Raw genomic sequence first — 25,671 nt, 5'->3', positions numbered from 1 at the left:
CCAAACTCCTTTGGTTTCAAAATGAAAGTGAAAATATAATCTGTCAGTCCTCTCATCAAGGCAGGTCTTAAGTTACGCAGAGCACCATAGGCTACCTACCAGAGCCTGACTTTCACAGTCACTGAGTGATGGAGAAGCCTGCAGCGCTGCTCCTCTGAGAGGCTGCAGAGGCCTTGGAGCAGCAAAATTCACTCCATGGTGTCATAACCAATGATACCTGCCCCCGCTTCCACTGCTAACACTACCAGTCACCAATTTGATTGCAAATCCTGATAGGCCACTACTACTACTTACCTCTTGTGCTGTCTTGCCATTATAACATTTGAATACCGGCCACTGTACAGTAGGTTATGACTTTGAAAATTAAATGTCAAACAGCTTTTCCATCTTCATTTTAATATAGCTACAGAGTATGTGAAAATTAAAATGCAAATTGGATTATCACAGTTTCATTTAGATTTTTACTCAAATAGCACATACGTATGTAGACAATTAAAATGTTTTTCAAGTTTACCTTATTTTAATATTGTCCCCTTAAGGCTTTCCATAGGCTACGAATGATAAGTTGAAAGTGTCTTAGAGAAAAAAAAAAGAAAGAAATCTTGTGTTCAGTACGCTTTTCTTGATGTGAGTAAATGTAAGTATAGAATAGTTTATGTACTGTATGTGTGCATGGCTGTTTTCAACAGAAACTATCTAACTACTAGGCTGTGGCTCATGGTATGACTTAAAAAGCCCAAACGGGAGGAGCAAAATGTTGAAAAGAAATGGTTTATGTACCTGTAGCTTAAAATCAAAACCCTCACGGTGCTTTAACCTTGTAGGGGAAAAAAAAGAACAAAGCAATCTGTTTTGTTTTGTTTTCCTAAGCTTGCGGACAGGAGGCACCGGGGGATTTCTAAGAAGCTGTACAATGATATATGTCATCAGGAACTATATGATGAATACCTTAACTAAGGTGTATTTTAAAGGCAAAAGAAAAACAACTCACATAAATAAGATTATTAGGAACTTATAAAACACTGCATAACAGATGTTGGTTTTGAACTGCACACAGTATATCGGTATATATATTTGGTTATCTGAGTATACTTTAAGTTGACTCTGCTGTCCAGATATGAATCATTCATTTGCTCCGAATCCCATGAGAGCGGATCAGCTCAGTCTAAAGTGAACTGAGGAGGACGAGGCGTGTGATTGGATGTCCGGTCCAGGATTGGCTTTCTAATACACCCAAATGGTGAAATGACGAAAACACTGAGTGACAAGGCTGTGACTAACCAATCACATTGCGAAAGCTGGATAGACAGTGAAGGACATTAGTGGACAGTCATCCCATGCATTGGTGAGGAGAGGCAGACCTGTCACTGCATATTCACACGCAGCTCCGTTCGCCCTCCGATCACACAGGAAAGCTCTTTGCTCTTGCTATTTTTCATTCCATCCCATAACAGCCTTGCTGTTCCCCCGCTCTCTCTCTGTGGTTTTTGTCATCCTCTTGTCACGCGCCGGTTTGCTTGTGGAGGCCAGACAGAGGGACACAGGCAGCACTGATAGGACTGGACAGGTGGCTGTGCGCTACTGAGGCTCCTGGAGTGACGGCTGAGCCAGTCTGCCCTGTCGTTGTCACAAAAGCAAATGCCCGCCTAAAACACATGCGCTTCCACCCCAAACCGCGCCACTTCTGCCAACATGCCAAAGTGTCCGTCAGCACTGTCACTTTGTAACGCCTGCCTAATTCTTTCCTTTTCTTTCTGTCTTTATGCCTTGCTCTTTTTGTCCAGTTTTGCTGCTCACCTCAGTTTTTAGTCCTGCTCTTACTCTGTTATTTGCCTCTCCCCACACTCCCTCACAGTGACACCGGCCCTCTGCTGACCTCACCAGGGCTGACTATTACCTAAGAGTGAGCTAAATCATGGTCGGGTAATGGAACATGCCACCTTCATTGTGAAGCCACACACACATGCGCGCGCACACACAAACACACTACCACTAAAACAAAAGCCTCTCCCTTTTGGCCTTTTCCCTCTTCTCTCCCGTTTACATGTTTATCATTTGGCCCCCGTGTTACTGAAATATAAGGCTGATGTTGTTCCTGTCAGCTCTGTGGATGTGGATAGGAATGTAGGGGAATGGCAGGGACTGAGGTCAAGAATGAGGTGATGGCAACTCAGAGTTGACCTTCAGCCCTGGCTGTCATTGGCAGAGAGAGTGCAGAGTATTACCTGAAAAAACAAGGTTTCCCTTTCTCAGTAAATATGGCTACAACAAATACGTGAAATCTTGGAGAATCAGCAGTGGGTTCTCTGTTTCAGACAAAGAGATCATAAAGAGGAAAAATGCATGAATGTATGTGCAAAACACAGGAGCCAAGCTTCATTTTATCAGCCTAGTGGGCCATCCCATTGTTTGTACATTATAATACACCCATTACACTGTGTGCCAGTCTATACACTGAAACCACATTAAGAGAAAAGAGAATGACATATTTTGCATTTGAAGAATCATAAAAAAAATAATACAGCAATGATAAAGTTGTATCTGCTGAGGCATTCACCTACCAAAAGCAGCCACCACTGTTGAATATTGAAGTCAATGTGGAAGTGAAACAAAACGGTTTTATTAGGTGTTTATAAGGTATAGCTAATAACATGAATGATGGCTCTGACCTGTTTCGGTGTGTCAGTAAACCAGCAGGTGCGATATGAGGCCTTAGTTACTGGCACATATACTGTACTGTGCACTGAATGCAGTTGTTATTAATGTATACTAATTTTGTGAATTGAATGAATGACTACTCAAACTATCAAACCATTAGCTTACCTTGTGTTTTATTTTATTTGTGATTTGGGTGAACCTTTTTTTCCCCAGAAAGCCTTCTTTCTTTTAGTTTGATGAAAAACTGTTTGAGGGAAACTTGTTTCTTTTGGTAAGTGCTCTGGTAATATGGAAAATGATGTAAATATGATAAAGCATCCACTTAAGTCCCAATCAATTGGAGGTAGGGTGGAGTGCATTTCACTAACACTCCCAGCAGCATGAAGTGTACCACCCACCTATGAACTAGTTCTGCTGTAAAAATAGCCCCAGTAACAATGGCAAGGTCAGGATTTCCTCTGTAGTTACTACTGTGAAAAAGCAGCTGTAGTAGTATTGAATTTGCTTACAGTAAAAAAGTTTTTTTTTTTTTCTCAAACTCTCATTCTTCTTCAACTGCAGTTTGTTCCTGCTATGCTTGTGCTCCTGTTTGATTTTTCTGTCTCTGTTTTTTTAGACAAGGGAAAAGAAAAAAAATGATTTACCTGAATTGACAGGATGAATCCTGTTGTTGCAGCACTCAACTCTCACAAACAACACCAAATTGGTGGTTGGTACAGTAACTTTAAGTTTTCTCCAAATGTCATTTAGAATTTACTTGCCATGTCAGCCAAGCCAGAGACAAAGTTCAGTAGCCCAACAGCAAGATCCACTTGCCAATGACAAGTGGGCGCAGACTAGCATCAAGCCTTCGCTAAATTATTTCTGTTCCCTTTTTACAGATAACTTTGTTGTGGCATGCAGGCTTGGTGATCACCACTGTCATATATCTGTAATAATGTTTTCTCACCAGTCCATATGGTGCAACAGTTGTAGAACTGAACTGTTCTCCAGAGGCCACACTTGCATGTCTGATCCTCGTCAGGTCCAGCTCAGCTCTGTATAGCTGACCGACTGGCCAGGGCAGGCCAAGGCCAGCTGGACTTTATCTATATGGGCAGAGTCACCAGTGCATCTATATCTTCCTCATCTCTCTCTTGCTCTCTTATGTCCATCTGCTGTGAAGCCCTTTTCACCGTCATAGCCCCTCTGCCAATATCTATTCCCATCTCTCCATGTGTGTGTATCAGTCCTACTTTCACGTCCACATTTTCTGCCAGATCCCCATTCCTTCGTCCTGCCTCTTTCCTTCCATCCATGCTTCTACCCTCCCTCCTTCTCTCCTTTCCCCTCTTATTCCCTGAAGCCTTTCCTTCCATCTTTTCTCCCTGTATCTTTTTATTTCTCCCTCTTCCCATCCTCTTTCCTATTCCCTTCCCTTTCTTTTGCATTCTCACCACTTGCCTCTTTCTTTCTGTTGTTATCAGCACTGAACCACCATCTCCCATGAGAGTGACCGGTAACAGCAAGAAGAGACACACAGGTAAAGAGAGAAAGACAGGGAGAGAAAAAGAGAGGACAGACAGAGATACATGAAGAAGGGGGGTGGGATGGTAACTGTCTGAAAAGCTTGGCTGAAAATGTGCTAAAGCTGACCAGCAGAGGACTGCAATGCAGCCATGCCAGAGTCTAAAGTGTGTGTCTGTGTATGTGTGAGAGACAGAAAGAAAGAAAGAGAGGGAGTAAGTGAGTTAAAGTGTATGGTGTGTGTGTCAAAATGCGTGTGTCCAGATTGTTTGCTACACTGCTGCCTAAATCTGATGACCGGCTGCCGCCATTACAGCTTTTTTCAATCCCTAACACGCCACACTTGTTTTATGGATTATAAATGATCTCATTATCTGTAGCGCTCATTAGCTGCAGGTCCTAATTAGCCAAAATTAATATTGTTTCCTGACAAAGACATTGGCACTGGCAAATTGGCAATTGACCTCCTTGGTCAATCTGGAGTGAGGGACAGAGTGACGAGGGGAAGCATGAAAAACAGGGGAGGTGAACAGGAGAGCTGGGCAGTGACAGCTGCTCTGGTTGATCAGTTCTGGACTCATCTCTCTCTCCCCCTTCCTCGCCCCCTCTCTTGCACTGTCCTGCACAAACTGTCTCTTCTCACCAAAAAGCAGCTCCTTGAGCAGACGTGCTGCACTCTCATTGCTCAAAACCCTGCTGAAGAACCATGACAGTTTGGTTTGGGTTAGAAATGAACAGCCTCTGTATAATACAAGCAGCTCTGTATTTTGTGTGTTAAGTGCGTGGAGAGTCGGCGGAAAATGAAGGGCTAGAAAAACCACAGTATCTCGCATGCATAATGGCAGACGACAGAAAAGCCCAGGATTTGTTCGCAATTGGGACTTCTCACTGGAGACAAACTACTGCACAGAGGAACAAATGGGAGAGAGGGAGAGGGACAGGGAGAGAGGGGGAGGGAGGGAGGGAGAGAGAGAGAGAGAGAGAGAGAGAGAGAGAGAGAGAGAGAGAGAGAGAGGGGCAAAGACGACAGACAAGCCTGCCTTATTTTGGTCTGTGCTTCTAAGGAGGCCTGTTAAATGTCAAACACCTTCTCGGCTGCGAGATAAGAGAGAGGAGTTCAATTATACCGCACTCTCTCCAGCTCACCCTCCCTCTATGTGCAAAACCACACTCATAAACACATACGAGCGTGCACACCACACACGCAGACTCACACTCCGTCTCCACCTATCACTTTGCCTACAGCTAACATAACATCCACCAAAGGGATGAACACCATTCCTGCAAAAGATCTTGATATAAAATCAGAGTGAGCTGGGCCTGCTCAGCATTTTTATACATACCACAGAGCATGATCGGATGTTAATTGCTTAATTGTTCCATGCAGTGCACCTGTGTGGAAGAATCTGAAGTTGTCTCGTGTATATTCAGGTTTTACTTTTAATTTGTCAGCCGTCTGTACGTATCTGCTCTGAAAAGGCTATAGATGCATCACCTCACAGTGAACGACAACACACTGAGAGCATAATGAGGGCATAACCAAGGTGAGAGGGAGCAAATAAGTCAGTGAGATCATTCTCCACCAGTGGAGAAGACAAAGAGACTGAAACACCAGTAAACAAAAGCAAGCAGATTTGAGCCAGAGACTGGTCTGTAAATGGGGGACGTGGAGTGCAGTCACCCTACTTGTCAATTAATCCTATCTGGCACCAGCATGCTGGCCTTTATGAGAACAAATGTCAGCTTTCAAGACAAGGACGAGATAACCTTTCTTCATAGAATGCACACCAGTCTCAGGTGACCAAAGTTGATATTACACTGCAGGCATCTAATTTAAACTGATCCAACATGTCATCTGAAGAGTAATTCAAAGGGTTTGCTGGCAAATTTGCAGTTCTGGAACTGATCAGGTTTTGTGGCAACTAAAATATACCAAACTTTTATATAAAAGACATAAAAACATCACAGAAGCTGCTAATGCAAAGGACAACAACATATTCAGCGAATCTGGCTACCGGTCTCACACAAATTAGAAAATGGGTTGCAAGTCAATCGGCAATTGCTGGCAACAACGGGGCTGTACAAAATATGATGATTAAAGTGCTCTAAACACAGGTTCTTTCTCTCAGCAGGAACTCATTTTCCAAGTAATATTCAGAACATTATGCACGCCCCAGAGAGATGAGAAAAGAGATTTTTTTTTTTTTTTTAGCTCTGAAATCATCTCTAGTGGTCTTCGAGACCTGTAACCTTCTGATTTTCAAACACCATTAGGAGTTTGCCATGATATTTCATTCGCTCTTCTTTTTTTTTCTAATCTCTTACATCTTCTCTGTAATTAGAAAAATGGTCTTTTTTATGTGCTTAAAAACACTTTCTGAGGAATCAAGACCTGTGTAACAAACAGCAACAGTACATCCACAGGGGGTCAGGACACTAACCTGCATGCATGTACATTTTAAAAGAGGCATAGAGAAACAGGGAAAAAAAAACATACATAAGCAACATACACAAACACACAGACATACACACACACTCACACATACACCCCCCCCCCCACCCCCCTCACTCCTAGAGCTTCCCTGCAACGGAGCAGAGAGAGGTGGTCGCTGATGTGAAACATCAATTTCCAGGTTAGCTGCTCTGCGTGGCTCAGGCAGGTATCAGCCGTGACCCACCTGGGCCAGATAAGCAGCTGCAAGAAGCTGATCTGCCACCCAGTAATGCACCTCTCAGTACTGGAGAATAGAGTAATGCGTGCTCACACACACACACACAAACACACACACACTACACATTAGTAAGCAAATAGTAAAACCTGAAACAATGAATTAAATGTGAGGTGAAAAACAGATAAACAGAAATACTAAAATGGGTTTATTACTTTTATTACTTTTTTAGCAAATGAATATTGTGTTTTGTGAAAATAACACATTTCTTCAAATGATGTTGGAAATATACTGTACATCCCTGCCTAAACATATGCATGCGTACATGCATGCATACATGCATGCATACATGCACTGCTCAGGTAGAGGGTTCACCCTCTTCATACTTTGATCATTTGACTTGCTGGTACTGCTCGCCCAACCTGGGGGAGTCCTACACACAAATGTGTAAACAAAGTTAACTCTGAGACAATGCTGATAATTTGGGATCATGAAAAAAAAGATAGCTAGAATCATCATCAAAAATATTTGTATATAATAAAAATATTGTATTTCTTTAATCTTAACTCTCTCTCTCTCACTTTCTCACTACACACAGAGAGAGAGAGAGAGAGAGAGAGAGAGAGAGAGAGAGAGAGAGAGAGAGAGAGAGAGAGAGAGAGAGAACCAGAGCAATTATGGTTAAGTGTCTTGCTTCGTGACACAGGTTGGCGTATCTAAATGCCAGCCTATATGCTGGAAACCACATTTGAGCCTAGGCTTCATCTGGAGCCTAAAAGAGAGTTAGAGTGTTAGCTGTATCTGTCTGAGTATGTGAGAGCCCAACTTCGGTTGGTCAGGTAATCTAACCACTGCCACCATCGCAGTGACGCCTGTCAGCACAGGGCTGTGAGCCTTGGCAGCGCTGCTCAACCTGGTGTTGCGCCACATTCCCACAGACAATTTCAATTAACTTTTACAACCCAGAGAAATATCTCACACACAGCCTGGAGCTCTTCAGCACGTTGCCCCATCCTTGTCTCTGCCTCTCCATATTCTCACAGTCTATCTGGTCATAACACAGGACAACTTGAATGAAACAGGCCACACCACAGGAGCAGTATGTCATTTTAAAGGAGATGGAAATAGAAGACTACAGTGTGAAGTGCCAGAGATAGCTCTCTGAAGAAATACTAAACGAGTCTTACATAAGACATTAGACTGTGAACTGAAACTGAAGACCACACTGAACACTGATATATCACCTTCTCAAGGTGATGTTTAAAAAGTGAACCCACGTTGACTGAGAGCACCCAACACTGACTGCTATAAACGCTAAATTGACTGTATCACTCAGTCAAATGTGAAGATGGAATCATGGTTGGCTGTTCCCTGCCCTTCTAAGTCTTACCTGTAATTCACACCAGAAGTGACTAGTCAGACCCGCATGGAGTAAACATTACTCAAATGCCCCTTTGTCCAACCCATGCCACATTAGATCTGTCACAGCCGTCAGCTTTCTGGTTCTCAAGGTGCTGAAAGGACAGCAGCTGGCTGCACTGTTTTCAACAGAGTCAGCTTTATAAGCACCAAAACTATCGGTCCATTCAAAGGACAAAAAGAGTTTTCAAGCAGGCTACAGAGAAGTAGAGTATATATTTAATTTATCACCCCATATATAAGTTTATATGCACATAGTAAAAACATTTAAGATGTGTGTGATTTGAATGACCACCACAACGGAAAAAACACTTGGAGCATAGACATTTTTGGGGGTCTCTGGAGTCTAGACTCTATTGCTAAATGGAAGCATATACATTTGAATCTACTTTGAAACAATGGATGCCTAAAATGTATAGAAACCAATTTTCTGTCCTTTAGGTTCAATAGTGCACTATTCAAACACTGAACCCTTCTCTTTGTGCAGAATGTGCCTAACAGCATGAGAAAGACATGCCCTAAATCAACATTTTGCTTCAGGATAAAAGTATTCTTGTAAAGACAATTGTCTAAGACTTTGGGTTTTACTGTGACACACCTGCAGGAACTGTTTGGATTCAGTGGTACAGAGAAAGTAACTTCTAGTCAAGGACTGTACAGAAGTAAAATTTTGACGTAATTGTAACTCAAGCCCTGAAATGTTTCCAATTAATGGTACTTCACTGTATTTTACATTTTACTCCAAACTCTATATATTTATATTGTGGTACTTGTACTTTTATTTCAGTAAAGAATCTAAAAAACGTCCACAACTGTTTGGGTTACAATCGCTTGGACTAACGTAACACAGGTCTAATCTAAGAGTAAATGTTGACTTGACTCTCTTTTAGTCATGAACTGTTTGGTGAGGGGGCTTATTGTTGTTTACATTAATAAACTGGGCTAAATAAAATGCAGGTTGGTCGAACAGATAAAATGTCATTTTCCTGTTAACAGTTGAATGACTTGCCTTATTCTGCCTATTTTGTTTAGAATTCTTGAAAGGTCTGAGGCCGCACTGGAACTGCATAATTTTCTTAAACTACTGCCAGGATTGTACTATAAAGACTCAATAAAGGGCATTTATTTGCTAAAGCAAATGTTTTCTGCAGTGCAGGTGGAAAAGCAACGCTGAAGGTCAGATATCTAAGAACAAAACAAGATCAGAGAAACATGATGACATTAAAGTATGTGTAAAAGTATGTGTGTGTGATGCTCAGCATCTGTGGAAGCTCAGAGGCAATGCTGCAATGAGAGGCCAGAGTGTTCTGATTGTTTGCATGGGCCATAATAACACTAACACATCACGTGCCGGGTAAGTGCAGACAATATAGCGCAGCACAGCGTCATGATGGATAGTGTGTTTGCAGACACCGCTGAACCGTGGACCCCATTATTTCCTGGGGAAGGAAGGGGGGAGGCAAGGCACCACGGGGGAGAGATAAGGGATGATTGACTAAACCAAAACAGAGGTCCCTCATGGATGGCAGTCTGCTGGCATTATTGGGGAGCTATTGTGGGAGTCAATGCAAAAAGCTCAATGACAGCAGAGAGCTGTCACAAGAAGTAAGAAGATCAAGTGTATCCCCTTCCGAAAATGAGGTAGGCGAGGGCTCTTCACATGGAGAGAAAAACTTCCAGTCATTAAGAATATCTCCCGGACATGTTTGGACTCATCTCCTGCTGAGATCAGGTGGTTCAAACCTCAACACGGAGGAATGCTTCACTTCTGCAGCTGGTAGATAGGATTTATAAAGCTAAGATACATACGCACAGACAGAGACGCAGTCATTCTCACCCTCACAGCACATAGCACATCCGCCAACACAAACTCAGACAGTGACAGATACAATGGCAGTTGCCAGAGATGCAGAAAGGACAAACACAGCACATTCCAATTTGGCTAAATGAGGGCTGAAAGTGAGAGTATAAACAGACCTGTGCATTGCCCTGTAACAGACAGTAACAAATGTCTAGCCAGCGAGAAGAGACAGCCCTGGCTATCAGCCAAAATCCAAAAACACCAAATCAACTCTCAGAGGAACTGCCCCCTCCTTCTCCTGACAAGACCCTGATTACCCTTTCATTTTATCACTGCTCATCTTTCTTTATTTCTCTTTTTATGCTTCTGTTTCTGCTTTGGACTATCTGGTCTATAGAAGCAAAGAACAGACAGTGTTCCTGGATATCTTCAGGTCTTGCGCGAAACAATCTGCCAGTGTGGGGAGGTAATTTCAGATATTCTAAATGTCAAAAAGACGGTTCACACACTCATTCTGAATGTTTTAGACTGTTTCCTGATGAAGAAAACCTTAAATATTAAGGGCAAGGACGGAGACATTCCAGCATTTAGCCCTTGGGCTGACACACTGAAAGCAGCCATAGCAATTATCCATCTCGCCTCACTGTTTTGTGTTTGTTTTTCTTGTTTACATGTAAATAAAATGTATGGATAAGGACCTGTCATTGACTTTTGATATACTGTTTGCTTTGGGCAACAAACCAATTCTCATCACGTGTTGTTAATCCTATTCTTTGTTGCCTTTCTAAAAAAAAAAAAAAATAATACAAAATGTTGTATATTTCCTAACCCTGTCCATATAAATCATTTTTTAGATCAAATCAGTATACGTATTACAAACTAATATTTTCAACATTAAGGTTTGTTTTCCATAAAGGCACTCCAAACAGATGAAAATGTGTCAGACTGAAAGTATAATTAGCAAATGGTGCAACTGGGGAAATGTATTGATGTTAGCTGAGATACACAGAAGGTTGTTATCTGAAATGTATTATAGGACTCATTGATGTAGCAGCTCAGATTCAAAGAGTGTGTGCATGCTTAGGTCTCCTCAACAGTCCTGTGTAAATCAGATGGTTGGTCACACAGGTAAGGAAGTTGTTTTCTTCCATGGGGAAATCACATATGGATTTCCCAAACTTTAAAGTCCAAAGCAACATAACATAAAAAATATTAATGTCTGCTGCCACAGTGTCTTTCTCTGGTGTAGACATACTAATATTTCCTGGTACATACATCATTATGCTGCAGCAAATTATCATTCAATTAGCAAAGGCATGGGGGAAAACTGAACTATGAAATTCTGAGGTAAAATAACTGAAACTACAGAACAATGGAAACCCTTAAGGCCCAGCAAAGAGGGCTAACAAGCAACTGACTTATCTCCCCATTAACTTGCAATAACTGATTTTTTGGGCTACTTGGAGGCATCAGAAATAATCTGTGAACACAGTATTGACATATCATCACTTTTTATGTTCATATGGCAAACTTGTTAGAAAACAGTTGCTAATTTACTCATTCGATAGTAACGGAGCAACATTGGCTTTCATTTGGAGCTGTGTTTCTGGCCACACCTGGTGATCATGAGTCAAATTTCCACTCTCCTTCAGCTCTTTGGTCTCCTCTGTGGTCTCCACCATCTCCTGTGGGAAATAGCAGGCTCTTTAGCAGCTAAATACCTGCCTATGTTCACCTTCACCAGCTGGCTGTTAGCTCTGTCGGCCTGCCGTTAAACAATGAGCCAAAACTTACTATAAAGCTTGGCAAAACTAAGCAGGGCTGCAAATTTGGTTGATAATTTTCTGTAGTATTATCACTTCAAGTGTCCCTGTTTACAATGTCACACTGCTTTCATATTGCAATTTGATCTGTTATAGTAAAATTTCACTTAGTTGCTTTAACAAACAATAGCAATTTGCACACTTAAAAATGTACACTTTATCCACAGTGCATTCACATATTCAGTCAAGGGATGATTTAAGAATTTGTTGATTAAACTAATATAACGTCATTAAGAGAACTGAGAGGTCTGTGAATAACATAACACAAAAATATCTATGCTGCCTTAGAGGCAACTCTGCTTTCAGATGTTAGAGGAGGCTTCTATATCAGGGAGTGTCTGTTCAATCAAGATTAAGGAGCAATCACATCAGAACACCATAAAACTACAATAGCTAGAAATAGCTATGAATATTGTTTTGTATATGAGCTCAGGCAAGCTAGTATAGTCAATATACTGAATGAGAAATATATTGAAAGAGAGAACGAGAGACAGTGTCCAGAGAAGGGAGTGTTGACAAGTCATAGTTAATGTGGAATGCACCAAGCAGCTGACAGCGGGGAATTGGCTGGGGAGAGAGTACACAGACATTATCAACACGTTTAGGGGAAGGCTTTAATAAGTCATTCCTTGGGGCTATTTCCTGCTCCTTAATTATTATTGAATTAGGAATGCCACGGAGCTAATTAAAAGTGCAAGGTATTTACTGTGGCAGTAGGAGAGTGTGAGGGAGCAAAGCAGAGCAAGGAAAAAAGAAAAAGAGAGTGAAGAAGTTCAGACAAACTGTGTACTAGTACTGGTGCATATAGCTAAGATTCTACAGCTTTCATGCACAGGACTAAAAAGTTTAAAAAGTGGCTTAAAAACTTAAAGTATCTGGCAGAGGAGCCCTGTCTCAGGAGCTACATTTCCCTGCAGGTGTAACAAGAGAAAAGAAAATATATAACAAAAAAAAATATAGTGTAAGAATAAAGGTCTACTAGGGCTCAAATAAGAGGTGGTATACTGCCTCCTCATGCTGAAACTGGTGGGCATGTTGCTTTGGAAGTCTAATTTGTTCGCTGTATGAATTAGGGGAAATAGAAAATAAGTACAATTGTTTTTAGCGTCCTTTTCTTATGGAAATTTCACAATCTGTTAAAAGACAAAGGGTACAAGTGTACTTATAGATATGAATGACTAACAGTGACTGAAATGGTTGAGATTTTCATTCACTTATTCATTCATGGAATGAATACTGCCACAGGCCTCCCTCCTGTGGTATTCCCTACTCTATGAGGCCTCCTACATCTCTGTAAAAAAGAATTTAATTTGAATGTACACAATTGCTTATCCTGTAGAAATGAACACGTGTTATAATGATGTTAGCCTAATTTAAACTTTTAAATTTAATCAGACAGCGAAGCCTTAATGCTCAATTGGCATAAACTACAAGACGTGCACAAACCATCCCAGCAGAGTGTGGAAGTTTCTTATTTTGAACAAATGTTGTGTTCTTTCCACAAGTTAATTACTCAGTAGAGAGCTTAATCTGCCGAATCAGGGCAAAGTGGATTAGGAGATGAGAGCGTTTAATCAAAGTGTTCTCTCAGTCTAATTACACATCCCATTTCCTGACACAACGCATACAGTTATCTGCCACTGCATTTAAACATCAGATCCTCTGTTTAGCTACCCCCTCTAAGAGTGAATGATCCCACTGCCTGGATGTGACAAAAATCCATGAAATGTAAACACATGCATTCATATTCACACTAAATGGACGTACACGTGCAAACAGTGAACACACAGACATGCAGGGAACGAGCATGAATTAGGTAAGGATAAAATATTCTTCTTGTAAATATTGAAATAAATCATTGTATCACTGCAGTGTTCAGCAGAGCACAAACGCAGCCTAATCGTGCATCACAAGCATTAATCATAACAGTGGGAACTAAAGATTCCTCTTGGGTTTATTGTATCAAAATGATGGTGTTGTGTTTGTCTGTATGAAAGACAGGCGCTGGACTCAGAGGTAAAAGGTACTACTGGTACATATGCCAGAGGTGTGAGTTCATGCTGAGCGAGGGCCTTCTCCCATTGTGTTACATGTGCCTCTACAGCACGCATCTGTGCAGCATCTTCCAAACACCTTGTGTCCGTTCCTGAACCAAATCCCTTGCTGGTGAGAGGGGGGGAAGACAAGTGGGTGTAGTCTCAGATCAAATATCCATGCTGTGTTTGGATGTGTTCCCTCATCTCTCTGATAAATAATCATGCGCTCCTGCCTGCCATACGGAGGTGAGGCCACTGGCTCTGAGGCGATGAGCTGAAGTCACTGATCTGCTGCCTAGACACAGCCAGATAGTGTTATAAGTGTGTGCGCATGCATGCAGACTGCATTTATACGGTATCAACAGGCCTATTGTGCACGTGTCAGTCAATTTGTTATTACACAAACAAGCTCCTGGTGTCACCTCACACAACCCTCACACATGAACCCCGTGCTGTTACATCATCACCAAGACTTAGACCAACAACCTCCATGGTAACTGAATGCGGCCAATCAGAGTGGCTGCAGAAACCTGAGCACGGTGCTCAAGTCATGCCGTTTGGCTTCCAGTCAGTCAGACAGGTGCTCATTTATGTTCATCAAATTTGTGGTAAAAATAATGGCCTAATGAAGTATGGAGGATAGTGTGAAGTTTTGAATATGATTAAACCGCCTCCATTGTGCCCTGAAAGCCCAATTTAACAATCCTTTATTCGTTGCACAATCTTTGCACTGAACCTTGAGATGAGAAAATATGTATTTTTAATCTGCCCTTTATTCAAATCAAGAGTAAGTACGATGTCAGCATTGAAATTGCTGCGGGGCTACTCTATTAAGCCAGTGTGCTGGATGATAAGTAATCTTTAAGTTTGTGTGCGAGGAAACATGTTGGTGTGAAAAGACTGTAAAGCTATTCTTCACTATGGCACATCCTTTGCTCACATAGCACACAGACACACAGACACACACACGACTCAGTGGTTTGTGTGCTTGTCTGTGTTTGTGTGTGTTCATGTGTCCATGAATTAGAGGGCCTCCTAGACGAGGACATCTGCTGAGCTAATAAACAATAATCTTGACAAATTGTCACTGTCCAATCACTCAGCCCACCCTCATGATCACAACACTGAAGAAGCCATCACAGGCCGAGCCAGGGACATGACTGACAGCTCTCTGGACCATTGGAAGGTGTTGCTGGACTGCAGCCCAGCTGCCTGAGGAGAGGACACAATGATTCATGGCCAGAGGGCAACCTGGACGGAGTGGTTAGGGAAATTAGCAGCCGCACCCACCGGCACATCCATGCCCTTCATTGGCTGGAACACCAGCTGACTGAATGAAGAGATGGCCCTCTGCCAGAAGCTGCTTAGTGCTGCTGGACAAAGATGCCAAACCAAGCAACTATGGGGGGCAATGGTGTTTGGCATGATGATGATGATGATTTACTGTAGGCTCAGTGGGATACTGTAACCTTTCCTGGCTGCAGTGCAAAACATGTGACTAAGACAATGATGATGGAGATGATGCTGGCAAGGGTTGAGTGCAATGGCAGTGGTGATGGAAGCTTGGTGTTTCTGAATGTTGATGACACCAATAAAAAATGTGGAAAAGGGAAAAATTATAGGCTGTCTATACCTGACATGTAACCAAACAGCAGCTCTGGGGGTGTAGACATGGAAAAGCAAGCACTCACATGATTCATACTAGGAGTGTTGACAGACTGGCAGAGTGTAAAGGTCATGTGATAAAAAAAAAAAAAAAAAAAACTTCTAGAAAATCAATCCAATATAAAGGATTTTAATTCCAAGCCACTGACACCCTCAGAGATGATGAAAAGCCAGACATCTCCAAATTGCCCTGTCAATCACTGCAACCAACAAAAATGACAAAAAAAATAAATAAGAGGGGGAATAATAGATCCAGGAGGAATCTGACTCAGCCATGCCTGGTGTTCATACCATAACCCCCAACCACTCCTAACAGCAGTGGGTCACAGCATATAAGCAAGCTTATAATAACGTGGAGATATCAAATCTGGTCAAACTCTTTCATCCAAACATCAACACCAGGGTACGAAATATCCAAAGCATCCCAGGTTTCTTTTGTGCCGGCCATATATTACAGAGACTCACTCAGCCAAGCTCCAGAGTTTTCCTCTCATCACACATGCCAAACACGGCACACAAACAGAAATACACACACACACACACGCATCCTGATATCCTAAGGACATCCATTGCTATCACTGTACTGTCAGTGTCTATTATGACATCTCTCTACTTGTTGTTTTTTCTTTCTCAGTATTATTCCCAATATTCAATGGGTACAGAGGACAGACTATTTCTGTGCAGTGAACAAGCTGACAAAGCTTTACTGTACTTTCTTTGGACAATGTAGATACATCAACTGCAACATGATGACGCTCCACAGAGACTCACCAATGGGCATATCTTCATAGATGAGAAGGTACGTGGAGAAGAAGTAGTTCAGGAAACGTGGCGGCTGGTTGGAGCCTGTGGTGAAGAGAAAAGGAAGAACATTATTCATATAGTAGCTTGAAACGATCTATTGTGATTTGTGTTTTCATGCTGTTAAAGCCATATATTGTCAAATTTACACATAAATTATAATTTATTTGTACAGAAGTGCTTCACAACAGTCAATGTAAAAGAGACAAAAAGAAGCTTTTTCACATGTTGCTCTTGGTGTCTGGTAGGTCGTTCACGCCCTTCTGAGCTCAGGAAGTGATGCATTTAAGATTTTCAGCAACAACAACGACAACTTTACTTGAAAAGGATACAGTAGAGCTGTGTAATTGAGCAGTATTGTATATAGTGTCAAGTGATCTTTAGGAAGCATAGGTGCAAAAGGATCACAGCAAGGAGCACTTCAAACTGAGAACTCAAATTGGCACATCTCATGCCAGAGCACACACCCCTGTTCTACGGTTTAATTAATACAGTCTGTTTTCACACTGCTTCTCTAACAACACATTGCCCCTCCTTGCACAGAGGGGGTTGTAGAAAATATATTCAGAGCATGACACCATATGAGTGGCTGTTTGTGGTTTAAAAAAAAAAAAAAGAAAAGAAAGGAATGAAAGAACCAGCAACAAAGTCAGAAATGTCCACATTTAAGTACTGAAAAACGTTCAAAGAGAAACTGACGTCATCCTGTTTACTTTCAGTCCTCCAACCTCATCGTAAATTTCTCTTCCTCTCAAGTATTTCTATCATGGATACACATCTGGCTTTGAGTGAACTGCATGAGAGCTCTAGATATGTTTAGGAGCTGTGGTTAAGCTAAATAAGTCTTGCTGACAGTAACCAAACTTTGATTACAACACCTAACCTTTGCATGTTTTTCCATTTGGTACCACCGGTCTTGCCTTTTGTCAACACAGCCAACTCTTTAATTCCACTATCGTCAGGTGTTCTAGTTTGTGCGTAACTACCACAGCCCGTGTACCTCTGACTGTGATTGTATTGCAATATAAAATGGCTCAAGGGCTCCGTCTTAGAAAACTGGCTGAATCCAAGGCTAAGAAGCAGCTGATTGTTCTGCTCAAGAAGTCCTTTATAAAATCCATCCTAATGTTCTCTTTAATCTGTTGGTTTGGAAGCCTTAGTGTCACATATAAAAACAGACCAAAGGGGATAAGCCTTCAAAAAGAAGAGTAAGATTATCGGATCAAGATGAGCAGCCTGTCCAATATACATCTACTCCCAGCAGGTGTGCTGATGATGGGACTTACCTCCTTCCCCTGCAGGTTAAATTCCTGCCCTCTATTACATGTTTCTGAAGCTGTCCACCATGTGCTTAACAGGATTATTGTTTTGGTATATGTCACACTCTTAGCTGTGGGCCAGTTTGTAGACTGGTGTCATTTTATGTTCTCCTGTTCTGTAACCGTTTCTTTTGTTCCTATTCAATATGTCTTGTGCCCATTTTAGATTTTTGGCTGCTTCAATCTCTTCCCTGTATGTGTATTGACTGTGTCTATGTCAAACATACCTCTCCTGCACATCAGTCACTCAGCAAACACACTTTGCGTCAGTTACACACAGAGCATTATACTGCTGTCAGTTTTGGTCATTATTTCCATGCTGTAACTTGAATAAAATGTTTACATGGTCTGTCAGTAGGTAGAGTCATTTACGCCTCTGTGAGACTCGTTCAACACCATGGTCAATTTTTGACACTGCATGGTCATTAATCTAAAAATGAACACTTTCTTTTTTTGTTCCTTTCATAAATTTCAGTACCATTATAACAGGGAACAGAAACAACTTAAAAATGGTGATTACTTATTATCTGTATAAGTTTGAAATGTGAAATATGAGTGATTTTCAATTATAATAACTCATTGGCTCAATTTTCAAAACAATACTGTACTAAAAAGTACCTCCTACTGATTTTGATTTTGTGTGGGAGAGAAAAGTCCATACTTTTAAGCGCCTGTTAAAGGGTTAACAGTGTGTCTTTCGGGGCCGGGCTCTGTGGTGTCAGAAGGCAGTGTGATACAAGCTGTTTTGTTGGGAAGATCAGGGAACAAAGCTGATGGTCTTTGATCAGCTGAGCTGGGCAGCAGACCACAGAGACACTGAAGCGAGAGAAGGGGAGGCCAGCCTGTTTGAAGTGAGAGTGCTTGATAGAGTGAACTGGTGCTTTGAAAGTGGGAGCTTTTCATTCAGTCATGTGCTTGTCTGTGCAGAAGACGATGCTTATCTCGCCAGCGCAGCTCTTAGTGGGAGCCAAGAACATGCAGTGAACTTCTCGGGATGGGGAGCGGTGAGGAAGAGGGTTAACAAGCTCCATCCATCCATACCTGTGGCTTAATTACTGCCAGGCGCTGCATCAGGCGTGGATAGTGGAATACAGATAGATTACAGCTACAAAATAATCACAGCAATGATCATCAATCCAATTTGCTGGATGAAGGAGGTAATGCTCAAGAGGAGCACAGGGTCAGTGTGCTAATGGGTTACTTGGAGAAAGCAAGAGCGAGGGAGAGAGAGAGGAACGAGGAAGAAAAAGAAAGTAACACAGAAAGCAAACAAGGTGTGAGGTGAGAGGCTGGAGGACTCCAGAGATATATATAGACTCCAGAGAGAGAGAGAGAGAGAGAGAGAGAGAGAGAGAGAGAGAGATATATATATATATATATATATATATATATATATATATATATATATATATATATATAAAAGCCTTGATAAACTCATTGTGCTTGATGGAAAGAGGTTGTGGCATTCACTTAATAACTTTCCCGGCTGCTTCAGAGTTGTGTGTGATTGGAGGTGTCTCCTGTCTGTCACTGTGAGTCAGTTATTGTGAGTTTCCACAACATCTAAGCTCTCCCTCTCTCTCTCTGCTCCCTCTATATCTGTCTCTCTCTAAAGCCCCCACAGAGACATACCCAGCAAGGAGGCAAATATTTGGAAGCGGTTCTTAGGTTGAACAGTAATGTTATGACATTACACAAAGCAAACTAGGGGAGAGAGCAGAAAAACGAGAGCAAGAGAAAAGGAATGGTAGAGATAAAATGTGAAAAAAAAAGTCCATGTACAGGGCTGAAAGGAAAATGTGTACAAGTCAAAGGGTAAGAGAATATATGATGTGTACAATGTATGAGGAAAAAACTCTCAGGCAGTTAATAATGTAAAGAACGGAGGAAAAAAGTGGGAGCGGTACTATAAAATTCTGCTATTAAACCTTGCTATAGCCTGGAAGGTATTCATATTTTACCAAGTCACTGATAAAGACATTAGAAAAAACACTTTTTATTCCTAATCCTGTATTTGACCAACACAGGTAGATTTATGGTTAAATGCTGACGTGACAGTGATAATCTTAAACTTTTATTCCAACATTTAGGGACGTTGGACTAACTGACGATACTCCTTTTCAATTATTCAGATTCAATTTCACACGGTCGCACATGCTCACAAAAATAGCTGCCAAGTAAAAACCACTATCCTCTACTTTTTGCCACTGAGAAGCTGCGCTGGCATACATTCAACTGAAATGTATGCACAAGACCAGGAATTTATGGCCGTTCCATAAATTATGCATCGTAAATGACTTTCCCCTCACAATCACCACTCACAAAATAAAAGTCTCATCTTTGTGCCTTTACAGACAGTCTTTATAATCAGGAGGACTCACCTTCGCAGAAAGAGTGGAGAATGAGGAAGGGAAGGAGCAGCTTGGCAAATGTCATCCTGCCGCCTAAACCCACACTCCACGACATCACCTGCACCTGATAAAAGGCATACAAACAGAATGCAGTTGTAGTTATTTGGTTTGTTGATTATCCACAGTGCTATTTTCAGTCCAGCCACATGATGTCCAAAGACATTTCAGCTGCTTTATGTTAGGTGATTACTGTGTAAGTAAGAAGGAGATGTGATTAGTATAATTAGGCGACAGAAAAAAAGATTTGCTAAACGCTGCGCTTCAAGCAGCTGTTTCCTAAAGTGTGTGTGTGTGTGTGTGTGTGTGTGTGTGTGTGGTGTGTGTGCTTGAGGGGTGGGGTGATGAAAGCAAATTCACAGCAACAGCTCATTTACAGTACTCACTGTTTAAAAGGCACAATCAAGACATTGCACCATTAATTGTCTGATAAAAAAAGAACAGTGTCTTGTGCAAAAAGGAAAAGTAAACAACATTTTCAAGATGGGTACGAGGAAGCTTCACTGGACCAACTTTAAGGTCAATATTAATGACAAATAGTGACACAACATGGAGAGAATAGTGAAGGTTTTTATAGTGTATTCATTCAGGTGTTAACTGAAGGTAAGAAAGAAGCAAAGACACAAATTAACTGTAAACTGATGCACAGTTTTATTGGTGACTGCGTATCTTAAACTTACAATGTGATAAAGATTTGATTTCATTATTTCCCTCCTCCTCCCTGCCTCCCTTCATCTGCCTCTCATTCCCCTCCCTCTCGTTTGTTCCCTCTCTTTAAACTATCATCACTTGTCCCAGCAAGGTCTCACTAGTCGGCAAACTCATTCAGTGACAATTTAATTTTGAAGGGTTATCTTTCTGAATTCTCCTTTTCCCCAAAGCCCACTATGCTTCAGCTCATGGTAAACTTGTGCAAGAGACAGGGCTGCTCATCCTTCAGGAGTCTGATGGCAAAGAAAAAAAAAGCTAAATAAACTACAGGAACCAGTGCGATAAGCAATAAAATACAATACGCATGCTGCTTTGTGTTGCTGCTTGCTGCCCTGTCGCTGTGGTGCTATTGGAGACATACACTATGTGGTGGATTCAATTCAGAGAAAGCGGCTAAAAAATGTACAGGTGAGTGAGAAAGAGACGCAAGGTAAAGAATAGGATGTCATTGTTTATTGTATATATATATATATATATATGCCTCTGTGTGTGTGTGTCTGTGTGCATTTATATTAGCTGTGCACGTGTGTCAGTTTGAATAGGCACATTTGTTTTCATTTGGATTCTTGTTTCCTCAGCATTATTGCATTTCACTTTCTGTAACAATGCAACCATGGCTATGTCTGCTGCTGGTTTTTTTTCTAACTCCATTTCCTCATCTCCTTCTCCCCTCCTTCTTTGCTTATACACATTCATTCATCTCTCTTGCTAGGCCCTGAAGACCTTGTCTACCCCCCTCATGCCCTTTTCTCCCTTCCTGTCCTCTGAAATATGACTGTGGTCCTTTAGTAGAGGGCATTATGTCGACTCAGTGGGGTGCTCAGATAGAAAGCTGGCAACAACAAACTAAACAGATTACACATTTCTACAACTTAGCCTTTCCTGGGCAAAAATTCCCTTCCTCTTCTCTAATATCTTTTCCTACTGTTTGTATCATAAACACACCTGAGGTACCATGACTTGAACACCCTGGAGCACTTAAATTAGCCAAATACTGACATACACAGTTTGTCAAAGCTGGTAACTACAACACAGCAGACCTAAGGGAAACATCTCAGTGCTTCCTGTATTCCTCTTTGATGCTTGGTTAGGGTTGATCATCCTGGATGAGGACAATCAATAAAACCCTTCCACACTGAAAAAATAAAATAACTGTACACAGTTTTTTCCCTTTTTTTTTTTTTTTAAATCCCCTTGCTGAATGAAATCACATTTCAGTGGAAAAGGTGTTTTCTCTGAATCATTTCCACATGCAGTTTGCTTTTCTAAATAGAATCAGACCATGCTATATTGATTTTCATAGTAGTAGAAACAGAATTATCCCAAAACTAATGGAAAATCCATCATCATGAAAGATGTGGTACAATCTGATACCTTTAAATTTAGAGTGATACCAAAAATCAGTTGTATACTATACAATCATTTCACTTGTCCCCGGTCTAGTATATAATGTAGGAAGGAGGTTAATGTATGCAAGGTCTTTACTTTGTTGTCTACAGCCGATCTCTCTCTCTCCCTCTCTGTCCATTACATCTTCCCCCACACACACCTGCCTCTTCACTAATCCTTCCTGCAAATGCTAAAGGACATTTCTGAGATGACGAATGGGTGAATATGAGTGATGGATACTGGTTGAGACAGACATGTTGGGTTTGAGAGAGCTGAGGCAGCCACGGAAAGTACAAGCAGTCCAACTGCAGCAGCAACTCTCACCAGGATACCGGAGGATTCAATAATAAACATTCTCGCAAAGAAAGCACCCCCACAAAGTTACAGATGCACTGTACTATAGCTAGAGCACTAGGTGGTCACACTGACCTACCTATCTTTTGTCTTGTCTGTGTGTGTGTGTGTAACCTGGATTGTGTGTATTACTCTTCTTCTCTGCAAACAGCTGCACTGAGAAAATTACAAACATGAAGGTTATTGATAAAGTTTGAGCATTAATGTGGGAAATATGTTACTCATTTTGTATTGTTTTGATATTTGTACTCAACACTCAGAAACTGTACTGTATATAGTTTAAGTTGTACTAGGTTCGCTCATTGTATTTCTTGTCTTTATTTTGATCTCTTTGTCATTCTCCACATGTGTAAATCCCAAAGTTAATTCTGAAACTGCTGACCAGCTGTTTTTTGGGGAGAACACCACAGCATTTCTCCAACTTTAGGGGTCAGTTCACCCAAATCACAAACAGTAATTTTCCATCTTACCCCAGGGTATTTTGACATGAAGACAAGTTTAGTGTCACCCAAGTGATGAGATATTTTCTGCAGTTTTCTGCTACTGTACCAATACAATTTAGGTAAACTTAATTTTAAGTTACAATATTCAAAGTTCAAAAGCTTGGAAAACTCAAATAGAAGCATATCTTTCCAGAAAGACAGCACAGACATTGTTGTCAGTAGTTTTTTTTTTTATTGGAAAACATTTTGTATTGAAAGTCTGTCCACAGCATGCCCATTGATTATCTAGAGTAGAAAGGACACTGTTTCTGAAAAGAGTCTATGCTGCTGAGCTTTCTAAATGTCATTTCTCAACATTTTAAACACCACATACAGAAGTTCACTGTCTTGGTGCATGGTAGCAGAAACCACTGCTGCATATACTGTAAGTCAGAATCTCAATAAATCAAACCAAAACTATCTGCAAGACAAGTTACCCTCAGGGCTAGGTGTAAAAAAAAATGTTTTTTTGTTTTTGCCCACTTGCATGAACTGAGCTTCTAAATGCCTGGTATGTCAATTTGTTGTTTCATAGGCTATATACCTAATTACACTATTGTTATATAGTCCCACCACTTACAAATATGTTATGAAAATGCTACAATAATTAGTTTCTTTTTAAGTTTTTACATGGGTGAAGCGGGTTATTGTGTGACCACACAATGTGCTGTTTATGTGTGTACCACTGCAATCAGTAACAATGTGGTAGAAGGAGAGTGGGAAGGTGAGAGGTGGCAATCAAACTGCTGAGCACCCCAGGAACAATGAGAATGGTCTTGGCTTCCATACTCAAAAATTAAAACCAATTCTTTGATAATAGACTTTATGGAACCATACTTAAACTGCAGCACATTTCTCTGAATGTTCGCTTCATGTTTGACAACACAAATTCCAGGTAGAGTGATGATAACTGAAAACACAAGCGCATTTAACTACTTTGGAAACTCATTTAAACAAACATTTAACAACATCAATAAACATAGCCTAACATTTTGGTGTTGTAAGTGTTATTGCATAAATGAAAAACCTGTCAAGCTATTTCGGAGTGATAGCAGATTCCAAAACAGACATTTAGATCACAGACTGTGCCTTTAAGAAATGGTGCAGGAATGCTGCTCTGAGCACAAAGCAGACGAATAAAACTAAACGAAAGCAGAGGTGGAGGTAAGTTAATAATTACTGCAAAAATCATGATCTAGCTTCACAATTAGCTGAATACCAGTAGGACAGGGTGAAATCTTCCAATCAGTCGGTGCATGGGGCAGTTACACTGCAGCGAACAGGGCTAAGCAGGAAGGTGGTCCCTGCTGCGGCACTGTCCCACTCCGTTGGCTATACTGTCACCATCTATCAATCCCTCACTTTCTTCATCCCCCTCCTTCACTCTGTCAGAGTCACTGCTCATCTTCTGCTCACCCCCCTCATCCATAACAACATCTCGTACCAGTCTCTCACTCTCCCAAAGCTTGCCTTTTTCTGTCCGTTTTCCTTTGTTTACCCATTCGTTTCAGTCATCTCTCCCTTTCTCTTTCCTTATCTACACTGGCTCGTGTCTCTTCCTGTTTTTTTTTTTTTTTTTATTTACCACGCAGCATGGCTTGTCCAATTATATATGTTTCCTTTAGTCATTTCAAACTGTTCTGCTTTGTGCTAAGCTTTGGCAGAAAATTATGTCTCCTGTGTCCTGATGTAAAATGTCAACACAACAAATACATGTCTACTGTGGGCAATGTATTTGCTGTGTTGTCATGTTAAATGTGGTTCCAAGACAACTATTTCTTTGCACCAAAAGAGAAATAAAAAAGGCTACATTATCTGAATTACATTATCTGTTTTTGTATAAAAGATAACACTTGTTTACGTTACAAGAGTTATAATTCACCTGTGATTAATGGATGGTCAGTTTCTCACACTTACACAGCAGACATTTGAGAACCGAAACCATTTTGAGTCTATTAAATCATTTCCAACGTATACACCAGTAATACTCGCCAATATGCCCCAGATCCTACCATAGAATGACTATTAGGAACACATACAGCTCCCACTGGGCAAAGTTTAGGGTGGCTGGGATCCAGGTCTATTTAATCAGTTGTGGTCCTATAGCTTATCTGACAGTAATGTGTGATTAAGGCAGTGTAAAGTGAAGAGTAATATCTGGGCCTGCTATGCTCTCTCCAGAGAGGCCTGCCTGCCCACATGGCTGTATCTGGCTAGCTTACAGCACTCGATATTATTGATTGCATAGCAATTGTGTCTGACTTGCCTTCACCTCAAAGGCACCCTTCTCAGAGGGAGTGGTGAGCCTCAGCCGCCAGCCAAATCTGGATTATCACAGCAAATCAATGGCAGATTTCTGCCCGCCCTCAGTCCTCAAAGACATCACTCATTAGCACAGTGATCACAGACAGATTAGCAGACATTTGGCTTTGTCAGGGAGGAGCGAGGGAGAGCGCTGCTCTGATGAGCTGAGTAATGTCTTCCTTCCTGCCCTCCTGATCTCTTCATCTCCAGCATGACATGATTTTATGAAAGCCTGAGTCAGCAAACCTCACTCACATGACAAGAGAGCAATGTAAACGGGATGGCATTTGGACTGCAGAGCATGTAGAGCTTTCTGAGTAGAAATT

The 25,671-nt window shown here is 41.2% G+C and overlaps 1 protein-coding gene across 3 annotated transcripts in view; it reads right to left on the bottom strand.

Annotated features, from left to right (window-relative positions):
* Positions 1-20,163, bottom strand: part of cdh23 (cadherin-related 23) — a 142,739-nt gene extending 122,576 nt beyond the window's left edge. The window contains exons 1-3 of one of the 3 annotated variants that reach the window (XM_041050657.1): positions 20,079-20,163; positions 18,316-18,318; positions 16,349-16,423 (exon numbers count right to left, since the gene is read on the bottom strand). In XM_041050657.1, coding sequence (XP_040906591.1) covers positions 16,349-16,423; positions 18,316-18,318; positions 20,079-20,163 — 163 coding nt within the window. Of the gene's footprint in view, positions 1-16,348; positions 16,424-17,435; positions 17,439-18,315; positions 18,319-20,078 lie in introns of all 3 variants that reach the window. The other 2 variants (XM_041050658.1, XM_041050656.1) reach the window with 2 other exon arrangements.
* Positions 20,164-25,671: the final 5,508 nt, after the last annotated feature.

Source organism: Toxotes jaculatrix, chromosome 11, assembly GCF_017976425.1.
Source record: "Toxotes jaculatrix isolate fToxJac2 chromosome 11, fToxJac2.pri, whole genome shotgun sequence".
Taxonomy (NCBI): domain Eukaryota; kingdom Metazoa; phylum Chordata; class Actinopteri; family Toxotidae; genus Toxotes; species Toxotes jaculatrix.
The sequence above is the reverse complement of the archived record's forward strand: the minus strand, read 5'-3'. Positions and strand labels throughout refer to the sequence as shown.